The sequence below is a fragment of the Hypanus sabinus genome, chromosome 11, assembly GCF_030144855.1.
Source record: "Hypanus sabinus isolate sHypSab1 chromosome 11, sHypSab1.hap1, whole genome shotgun sequence".
Classification (NCBI taxonomy): Eukaryota; Metazoa; Chordata; class Chondrichthyes; order Myliobatiformes; family Dasyatidae; genus Hypanus; species Hypanus sabinus.
The window spans coordinates 14814684-14825925 of NC_082716.1; the positions used below are offsets into that span (position 1 = coordinate 14814684).

Consider the following 11242-nt stretch of genomic DNA (forward strand, 5'->3'; position numbering starts at 1 on the left):
TGCATCTCTGTATTTTGAATCCTCTCCCCATCTAACTAATTGTTTGCCCATTTATTTCTTCCACTAAAATACATGACCACTTTCCAACATTGTATTTCATTTGCCACTTCTTTACCCATTCCCTTAAACTATCTAAGTCTCTCTGCAGGCTCTCAACACCACCTGCTCCTGCACCTATCTTTGTATCATCAGCAAAGTTAGCTACAAATCCATTAATACTGTATGTCTGTCTGTCTGTAAATCATTGACATGCCCCAGATAAACTCCAACCTGATTCTCTGAGATTGGAGGTAGGTGTGTGTGTGTGTGTGTGTGTGTGTGTGTGTGTGTGTGTGTGTGTGTGTGTGTGTGTGTGTGTGTGTGTGTGTGTGTGTGTGTGCGCGCGCACGCGCGTGGTGAGGGTGATGGGAAAGGGGTTTGTTACATTCTTCATACCTAGTGTATGTTGTCTCCGTGTTGTACTGCTGAACGTTGTGGGTCAGCTTGCTACGTTGGCCTCAAAATGTGTGCTGACACTTACTGGCTGCTCCCTGCACATCCTCAGATTGTGTTATTTGTTAATGCTAAAGACACTTCTATATGTTTCGATAGACATCTGGTTAACAATAAAGAATTCTAAATCCAAGTTCCATCACCTACCTAAATTACTAACATCAGTCCCATTCCCCATTCATCCAGCTTGCACCTTATTAACACCCAGCAACTCCAGCGTAATCCCCCTGACACCCACCAAACAAAAGTGTAATTTCTGCATTGTAATGCTTTCATTTTCTGTCACTAAAAATCACATTTCTGAATATTTAAATACTGCAGTGATATGTCTCAATAGACAATAGACAATAGGTGCAGAAGTAGACCATTCGGCCCCTCGAGTCTGCACCGCCATTCTGAGATCATGGCTGATCATTCACTATCAATACCCAGTCCCTGCCTTGTCCCCATATCCCTTGATTCCCCTATCCATCAGATATCTATCTAGCTCCTTCTTGAAAGCATCCAGAGAATTGGCCTCCACCGTCTTCCGAGTCAGTGCATTCCACACCTCCACAACTCTCTGGGAGAAGAAGCTCTTCCTCAACTCTGCTTTAAATAACTGACCTCTTATTCTCAATCCATGCCCTCTGGTACTGGACTTTCCCAACATCTGGAACATATTTCCTGCCTCAATCCTATCAAATCCTTTAATTATCTTAAACGTTTCAATCACATCCCCTCTCAATCTCCTCAATTCCAGTGTGTACAAGCCCATTCTCTCCAATCTCTCTGCGTAAGACAGCCCTGCCATCCCAGGAATCAACCTAGTGAATCTACGCTGCACTTCCTCAATTGCCAGAATGTCCTTCCTTAAACCTGGAGACCAAAACTGTACACAATATTCCAGGTGTGGTCTCACCAGGGCCCTGTACAAATGCAAAAAGACATCCTTGCTCTTGTACTCAATTCCCCTTGTAACAAAGGCCAACATTCCATTTGCCCTCTTCACTGCCTGTTGCACTTGCTCATTCACCTTCATTGACTGGTGAACTAGGACTCCTAGGTCTCTTTGCATTTCTCCCTTACCTAACTCTACACCGTTCAGACAATACTCTGCCCTCTTGTTCCTGCTTCCAAAGTAGATAACTTCACATTTATTCACATTGAATGACATCTGCCAAGTATCTGCCCACTCACCCAGCCTAACCAAGTCTCCCTGTATTCTCCTAACGTCCTCTTCGCATGTCACACTCCCACCCAGTTTAGTATCGTCAGCAAACTTGCTGATATAGTTTTCAATGCCCTCATCTAAATCATTGACATAAATCATAAATAGCTGTGGTCCCAATACAGAGCCCTGTGGTACCCCACTAGTCACCTCCAGCCAGTCCGAGAAACACCCATTCACTGCTACCCTTTGCTTTCTATCTGTCTCATTTCTCAAGTCTCATTTCTCTTAAGGGGAGATTTGGCCCAGTGAGACAGCACCGGCTCTCAGATTAGCACCATTAGTATTTCCACATCACTGGTCCACTTTTTCATATCCTAGTTAAGCCCCCCTCAACTCCATCCTTATTCTCTTGTCACCCACCTCAATAAAGGGTGGTTTATATGTGGTCACTTAACTTACCACCCAGCACAAGTTTTTCACCAAAACCTCTGACTTCCTACATTTTTCCCGTGTTGCTGTCACTGGAAGCCTAGATACAGTTTCATCAGATTCAAAACATATGCTTCAAAGATGTTAACTTACCCTTTTTACCATAAACTTTAACCAGACTGTCGTTTAGTAGGAAGTTTGGCGTAAGGTGAATGTAGAGGCCCTTCTCCCCACATCCTCCATACTGCAGAGCGTATGGAGTGTCTCCGTATAGAGGATTGGGTTCAGCAATGATCACATTTGCCTATGAAATACAATTGCACTTTTCCACGTTAAAACCCATGTAATAGTTGCAATCCATAAAACTGTGAGCCTAGAGTTGTAATGTAAGAAATATGCATTGGATAGAATTTATAATGATATTTTCCAGATCTTTATTTGTAATGCATTCATTATTTGACATTTGGACATCTCCGAAGACCAGGCCATAAGACCATAAGATACAGGAGCAGTATTGAGCCATTTGGGCTATCGAGCCTCCTCCGCTATTCAAACACAACAGATTTATTATCCCTCTGAATACCATTCTCCTGTCCTCTACCAAAACTTTTGATGCTCTTCAGAATCAAGAACCTAACAACTCCGCTTTAAATATACCCATGTTTATTATCCTCCTTGAGCTGCCCTTGATAGGCAGTTGAAGGCTACCATCTTGAATCAGTGCAGTCATTCTTTGTTCTGATGCATATCTGCAGATTGTGGTTTTCCTTCTGCTACTTGGTTGCTGTGTCATGCTTTGTTAAAGTCAAAGTGGTCAAGGTAAAGTCAGAGTCAAAATGAAATTTATTATCAGAGTACATGTCACCACATACAACCCTGAGATTCATTTTCCTTGGGACACTATGCAAATCTATAGAACAATAACTGTAAATGGAATCAATGACCAACAAATTGTGCAAATGCAAATATAAATAAATAGCAATAAATAATGAGTATTGTTACGAAGGATGAACAGCTTTGATGAGCAGAAGGGTGCAGGGTTGCCCACGTCCCCTCCCCCGGGAGAATGACAAACTGTTACTGTCACCACGCTGCTAATGAGAGAGAAAGGGATGGAACAAAAACATGCCAGAACATCTGCTACTGATAAGAGAGGGGAGAGAGACTTGTTGTTCCACCATATTATGACTCCTGAAAGACTTATGGCTCTGGAGAGGGCTGTTTACTTGGTACCATTCTGTTAATTAAAATTCCTCAGTGGACAGCCGGAGTGGGCTGGTTTGATGGACTAACGCATTCAAAACTGATTGACACCTGAGACCCCGTGAGTAGGGATAAAAGTGAGGTCTGGGGAGACACCCCTCAGACGCACCAGGAGACACACTAGTGAGCACTGCTTAAGTGTTGGAACCCACGAGAAGGTGTGGGCCATCGGAGACTGAACGAAGGATCGGTCAATTTTAACTCACAGTGTTTATAGCGAGGCCGGTGGGGGCTTGTGTGTGTGTCCACCCTTGCCTGGGTGACGAGTCCACCATAGAAGAACGGTCTAGCTAAAGGCGAGAGGGGTCATACCTGAATGGCCACAACAACACATTGATGGATCAAGAGCGTAAAGGAAGGTTTGACTGACTGTAGCTGTCACTGTTTGCTCGCCCTCTCTCTCTCTCTCCCTCCAACGGTTACAACAAAAGAACCAACAACTACCTCAGTCTACATGAACTGAACTCAACTTTATACTTTCCCATGATAATTCATTATCCCCTAGACAACAATAGAGCTTGTTTATTATTGATTATTATTATACCCACACTTTTAGGTTTAGTATTGCTAACGTGTGTTATCTATATATTTGCGTTGTTGATATTGATTCGTATATTTTACTAATAAACACTGTTTTGGAAATAGTACCTGACTCCAATGGATACTTCTATCTTTGCTGGTAAGACACCCAGTTACGGGGTACATTACAAATTGGGGGCTCATCCGGTGTTTGATTACCAAATTGGGGGCCAGTGAATCAGGCTATAAGTCCGTTGTTTGAGCTGGTTGTGTGGGTAACCAGACGGGAAGTCAACAAAGATGGATATAGACAAATTTTTAGAAAGCCCAACTTTGAAGGCGCTGGAGGATGCCACAAAGACAGTCTTGGTGGATATTGCGAAACGATTAAATCTCACAGAGGTGAAGTCGTCAATGAAAAAGTGGGAGATCCAGAGGGCCATAGCCCAGTATTATATGGACAAGGATGTGTTTTCGGCTGGGGTATTGGATCTGTTCCCTGAAAAGAAACCAGTTGTTGGGGTGGTTCAGTTAGAGATGGAAAGATTACGGTTGGATGCGGAACAGAAGAAAAGGGAGTATGAGCTCCAGTTAAAGGAGTTAGAGGTGAAAAGGGAGTGTGAAAGAGCTGCATGGGAGAAGGAAAAAGCTGAAAGGGAGATGGAGGAAAGGGAAAAGGAGAGAGATAGGCAGCATGCGCTGGACATGGAAGGTTAAAGCAACAGGGAAAAGACCAAGGGGAAAGCTCAAGAGAGGAGAAGTTTAATGTTAGTAGGGATTTTAGGTTAGTACCTCAGTTCGCGGAGACAGATGTTGATAGTTACTTCTTGCATTTTGAAAAGGTGGCAGTGAATCAGATTTGGCCCAGAGATCAATGGGTGGCATTGTTACAAAGTGTATTAAAAGGGAAGGCTCAATGGGCATATGCGGCGTTGTCCGAGGAGGGGAATGAGGATTGTGAGGAAGTAAAGCAGGCTATCCTTCGGGCCTATGAGTTGGTACCTGAAGCGTATAGACAAAAGTTCAGAGATTTAAAGAAACTATGGAATCAGACATATGCAGAGTTTGCCTATGAGTAGGGTGTGCTCTTGGATCATTGGTGTGCTGCAGAAAAGGTGGAGGAAGATTTCCATCGTTTCAGAGAGTTAATTCTGATTGAGGAATTTAAAGGTTGTGTTTTGGACAATATCAGGATGTATCTGAATGAGAAAACGAATAAGTCTATATCAGAATTAGCCAGGTTCGCAGATGAATATGCCCCAACCCACAAGACAAGGTTTTCCTCAAATAAGAGTTACCAGAAAGGCAGTAGGGATGGTACAGAAAGCCCACCGGCTAAGGTAGAGAATAAGCCGGGAGCTAGTGGTAAAGGTAAGGAGGAGGACAAGCAGGCTGGCAGGAAGGTTCCCGGCTTGACCTGTTATAATTGTGGAAAGATTGGTCATATAGCATCTAAGTGCTTTGCTCCGAAAAAGAAGACAGGAAAAGGGAAACTGGCAGTCCCTACAGGGTGTATTGAGTTGATCAGCAAATCAACGAGGAAGGTAAAGGTAGATAGAGTACCAGAGGGGTGTGAGAAATTTATTTCAGAAGGGCCGGTGTCTGTGAAAGAAGGAGAGACCCCAGTTCCAGTGAGAATCTGGAGAAATACTGGGGCTGATCAGTCATTGATCCTAAGTAAGGTGCTAGATTTTGGTCCTGAAACTGGAGAGGTGGTATTAAGCGGTATAGGAAAAAGGACAGAAGCTGTACCTTTGCATGGGATCATTTTAAAATGTGACCTGCTGTCTGGACCAGTCGAAGTAGGGGTGCGGTCAGAATTATTGAGAGACTGCGTGGACGTCCTTCTTGGTAATGATTTAGCAGGTGGTGACGTGTGTTCAGCAGTGAAGCTGACAAGCAAGCCTGTGAGTGCTGAGGACCCGGCCCTAGATTCTAAGATCTATCCCGCATGTGCGATCACTCGCAGCATGTCGAGAAAGGTGGCTGAGAAAGAGGACAGTTTAAATGAGTCCAGTGTTGATTTGGCTGAGACGTTTTTACCGACCCTGTACCAAGAGGGGTTAGGGGATGGTAAAGCGGAGAATAGGGAGGTGAAAGAGAGTAAAGGAGAGAAGGTAGACCTACCCTTAGCTAAGAGAGAATGTATAGAGTCACAGAGTAAAGATGAGAAACAGATAAGGCAGTTAGAAGGTCCAGGGTTGGACATGGATGATCTGTCTGGCTTAACGGAGCAGTTTGAAGTTGAAAAATTTAAATGTGTTCCTGATAATGATATAAGGGCAGTCCTAGATGAAAAGGATACCATTACCTTGAAGGAGTCTGCTGGGTTAGCAGATGAAGTTGTTTTAACCCACAGGGTTGAGTTTACTCCAGATGGGAGTTGCCCAGAGAGTAACTGGGAGGATCAGGGGAACTTGGAATTTGAAAAGGGGATGGGTATTGAAAGCCTAGGAGAGGTAGATGTCCTGTCTGCTTGTGTTCAGATTGTTGAAGTACCTGTGGAGTCACAGGGTACTGAACCTAGTACTGAAACTCAGGAAAAGTCTGAGGTATCTGATTTAGTTGAAAAGGAATGCAGTTCTTTTGGGTCAGATGGACTTGGTTCAGTGAAGAAAAGGTTAACCTTGGTACCAGTGGAAAGTGAGAATTCTCAGTTGTTTGTGTTAGAAGGTGTGTTAAAAGTTATTGATGAAATGAAAGGTGGTGATGTGAATATTACTGAAGGAGAAGAGATAGGTGTTGTTCTTAAATTGAATAAAAATTTAAAGGCTGGATTGGTTTTAGAAGCAGTAACCATGCTGAAGGAACAATGGCTTGTTAGCAAGGTACCTGTGAATCAATTACAGTTTCTTTTGGAATTTAAAGGTAAACAACTCGCTGATGTTATTAAAGGAGGTGATTTGGAGGGACAGAACCAAAAGTGTTGTTTTGACAAAGAGGGATCACTTGCAGATGTTAAACTGAAAACAAATAGAATGAAAGATCCTGAAGATAAAATTAATGACTTGCTCAAAAATAAAGAATTGTGTGGAAGTTCAGAAAATGGGCTAAGTTTGGAAAACATTGGTGATAAGATAACTCCTATGAAAGGAGTATGTGAAAGCCTATTCCACACTGGTGAGCAAGCTAACCATGTGAGAGTTAAGTGGAAAAGAGGCAAAGGTTGACAAAATGCCACTTTGAATAACAGGATCTGGTTTTGAGGGAATGCGACAAGGCATGTAAAAGATAAAGACACCATCATGAAAGATTGAATGTTAGGTTTAAAAGTAAAATAGAGATTAGTATTTGCACAGACCTTTGTAATGTTCCACAGTATAATCACACATGTGTTGTTCACATTTTGTAATACACATTTAAGCTAAGATCACAACCCTTGGTATTTGTTGGCTAACAAAGAGAAAAAAAATCAGTGGTTATTAAATTGGAGTCTGAAGCTACAGGAATTTATTAAGATACAAGATATTAAGATATTAAGATACAACATATTAAAGGGAGTGACAATGTAATCACTGACTGTTTATCTAGATGCCAAGTTGACTGTATATCTGTATTGCTTTGTAGTTAAAAAACACTTCAGTATTTTGTTAGGTTCTGTAATTCTGTAAGACGCTGTATTAGTTAATTTTCCCTTTTGGTGAAAATTCCTAGAAGGATGGGGGTGTTACGAAGGATGAACAGCTTTGATGGGCAGAAGGGTGCAGGGTTGCCCATGTCCCCTCCCTCGGGAGAATCACAAACTGTTACTGTTACTACGCTGCTAATGAGAGAGAAAGGGATGGAACAAAAGCATGCCAGAACATCTGCTACTGATAAGAGAGGGGAGAGAGACTTGTTGTTCCACCATATTATGACTCCTGAAAGACTTATGGCTCTGGAGAGGGCTGTTTACTTGGTACCATTCTGTTAATTAAAATTCCTCAGTGGAGAGCCGGAGTGGGCTGGTTTGATGGGCTAAGCCATTCAAAACTGATTGACACCTGAGACCCTGTGAGTAGGGCTAAAAGTGAGGTCTGGGGAGACACCCCTCAGACGCACCAGGAGACACACTAGTGAGCACTGCTTAAGTGTTGGAACCCACGAGAAGGTGTGGGCCATCGGAGACTGAACGAAGGATCGGTCAATTTTAACTCACAGTGTTTGTAGCGAGGCCGGTGTGGGTTTGTGTGTGTGTCCACCCTTGCCTGGGTGACGAGTCCACCATAGAAGAACGGTCTAGCTAAAGGACAGAGGGGTCATACCTGAATGGCCACAACAACAGATCAACAGATCAAGAACGTAAAGGAAGGTTTGACTGACTGTAGCTGTCACTGTTTGCTTGCCCTCTCTCTCTTTCTCCCTCCAATGGTTACAACAAAAGAACTAACAACTACCTCAGTCTACATGAACTGAAATGAACTTTATACTTTCCCATGATAATTCATTATCCCCTAGACAACGATAGAGTTTGTTTATTATTGATTATTATTATACCCACACTTTTAGGTTTAGTATTGCTAACGTGTATTATCTGTATATTTGCATTGTTGATATTGATTTGTATATTTTACTAATAAACACTTTTTTGGAAATAGTGCCAGACTCCAATGAATACTTCTATCTTTGCTGGTATGACACCCAGTTACGGGGTACATAACAGTATGAATTAACATGAACTGAAAGACAATGAAATAGTAAGATAAAGAGTCCTTAAAATGAGAGCATCGGTTGCAGGAACACCAAAAATAGAATGAGTTTTGTATTCGCAGCAGGCCAGGCAGCATCTATAGGAAGAAGCGCTGTCGATGTTTCGGGCCAAGACCCTTCGTCAGGACTAACTGAAAGGAAAGATACTAAGAGATTTGAAAGTAGGAGGTGGAGGGAGAAATGCAAAATGATAGAAGAAGACCGGAGGGGGTGGGGTAAAGCTGAAAGCTGGAAAGTTGATTGGCAAAAGGGATACAGAGCTGGAGAAGGGAGAGGATCATGGGATCTACTTATTCATTATTTCCCCCTTTTTTCTCTCTCTCTTTTTTCTCTTTCTGTCCCTCTCACAATCACTCCTTGCCTGCTCTCCATCTTCCTCTGGGGCTCCCTCCCCCGTTCTTTCTCCCTAGGCCTCCCATCCCATGATCCTCTCCCTTCTCCAGTTCTGTATCACTTTTGCTAATCACCTTTCCAGCTCTTAGCTTCATCCATCCCCTCCTGTCTTCTCCTATCATTTCGGATCTCCCCCACTTCCTCTCACTTTCAAATCTCTTACTACCTCTTCTTTCAGTTGGTGCTGACGAAGGGTCTCGGCCCGAAACGTCGACAGTGCTTCTTCCTATAGATGCTGCCTGGCCTGCTGTGTTCCACCAGCATTCTGTGTGTGTTGCTTGAACTTCCAGCATCTGCAGATTTTCTCATGTTTGCGTCTTTGAACCTTGAAGACCATAAAATATAGAGCAGAATTAGTCCATTTAGCCCATTTAGTCTGTTCTTCCATTGAAAGGTTGGTGAGCTGGTGAGCCTGGAGTTCGGGGACCCATCGTTGGCCTCTGTGGGAGTTGATACTGAAAACTGAAGTCTGAAAGTTGATCAGAAAACTGGAAATCAAGGTTTGATGGACAAAGTCTGGAGCCTGGAGGAATATCCATGTATGTGGGGAGGGGGTGGGAGGGAGGAAAGGCACTTGTTGTGGTGTTGTTTTGTTGTCTGTTGAGTTCAATTATGTTCTGCCAAGCATTAAGGGCATATTACGTTGGCACTGGAATGTGGGGTGACGATTGCAGGCTGCCCCAGCACATCCTCAGATTGTGTTCATTGAAACAGACAGTGTAATGTATTAACAATGTACAAATGATAAATAAATGAACCGAAATCTGAATCTGGAGCAGGAACCAGGCCACGATTAGTGTAAAAGGGCAATAGGAAAAGGGAACTGGGTGAACTTAAAGGGACCATGGGAAATGAGGTGCTATTGAGTTTAAAGAGATCACTGAAACAGAGTTGTGGTGAGTTGAAGAGGAGGGGAGAAACCGGGACTGGGGCAGTTGAAAGGGAGAGAGCAGAAACTGGGGTTTAATGCAGTGAAAAGGACTTTGGAAATGGGGCACTGGTTTGGATAATGAGAGCGCAGGAAAAAGGATTCCAGTGAGTTCAATGGAGGGCATTGTGATTGCAGTTAAACCAAGTATCCCATATGATAAGAAGCTTCCTGAAAAAATCCAGGTAAGAACTAAAATGAATTCACAACTGCTGCTTTGTGCCAATGTTGTGTTGTGTTATCCAGACTGATACCTGGATAAGTTGAAAGGAGAATAGAAATGGGGCACTGGTGAGTTTCTATTGGGGAGTGGGGGGAGGGGGAGAGAAACATCATTAGTGAGCCAAGTGCTAAACCATCAGGATTTTTGAACGATTGAACAGCAGATAATTAGTGTTATATTTTATATACAGTCTTTCTCTTCACCTGTAACTTGCTGCCTATTCAGCAGGTCCATCTACACCAGTGTACATTATCACCCTCTCACACTTTGCCATTCCTTCATCCATAAATTTATAAATGCTATCCAACACATCCATTTCAGTACCGAACCCTGGGCAACTAGATACTAGCTCTCTACCATTATTCAATCTGATATACAACCATTTACTATCACTCTGATTTCATTGTTCTTACCTTCTCATATGATTGATTAGTTGGTCTTTGAACCAAGCTGGAGATATATGGCCAGGTTTTAGGCAAAAGGATTTTAACATCTGAAAAATAGAGCCGCTGTTTGGTAGCTTGATGCAGGAAGGAGGAGGCTTCAGTCATCATTGCCTAAAGGAAACAAAAGTTTAAAATCAATATCTCATTGTGTTTTAATTATGATACCAAAGCAATTAAGGCCACATATTCTTTTAACTCTTCCTCCTGTCATGAAATCCTGATTTCAAGGTAATGCAACACATCATTGACATAAAGCAACAGATACGAATTTATTTTAGATCTTACCTGGATTTTTTCAGGAAGTTTCTTATCATATGGGATACTCGGTTTAATTGCAATCACAACATCTCTAAATCCATTATCCACCACGCTTATTCCATGGCTGCTCTCAACATAAGCACACAGGATGTAGCTGAACACCAGATTAAATGTTTTTTGAAGAACCACCATTGCATTGAAGCTTTACTCCACTTGCTTCCTATGCTTACAAAAACACTTTTGCCAGTGACTCAAAAATGAATGAAAAATTGTACCTCAGCACAAAAAGGGTGTGATGTTGGCTCAGAATTTCCAACTTGTTCCAATCTTTCAGCATCAGCAAATCTTAACATGACATTGATATGCATCAGACACAGAGGTGCAAGAAAAGTTCATCTTGGAATGAATCCAACAAAGCTCTCTGTGAATAACAAGTTCAACTTTGTTGG

General features: G+C 42.5%; 1 protein-coding gene across 1 annotated transcript in view; it reads right to left on the reverse strand.

The window, feature by feature from the left end:
* Positions 1-10985, reverse strand: part of LOC132402344 (calcium-activated chloride channel regulator 1-like) — a 73780-nt gene extending 62795 nt beyond the window's left edge. The window contains exons 1-3 of the mRNA XM_059985223.1: positions 10821-10985; positions 10503-10646; positions 2228-2378 (exon numbers count right to left, since the gene is read on the reverse strand). Coding sequence (XP_059841206.1) covers positions 2228-2378; positions 10503-10646; positions 10821-10985 — 460 coding nt within the window. The remainder of the gene's footprint in view (positions 1-2227; positions 2379-10502; positions 10647-10820) is intronic.
* Positions 10986-11242: the final 257 nt, after the last annotated feature.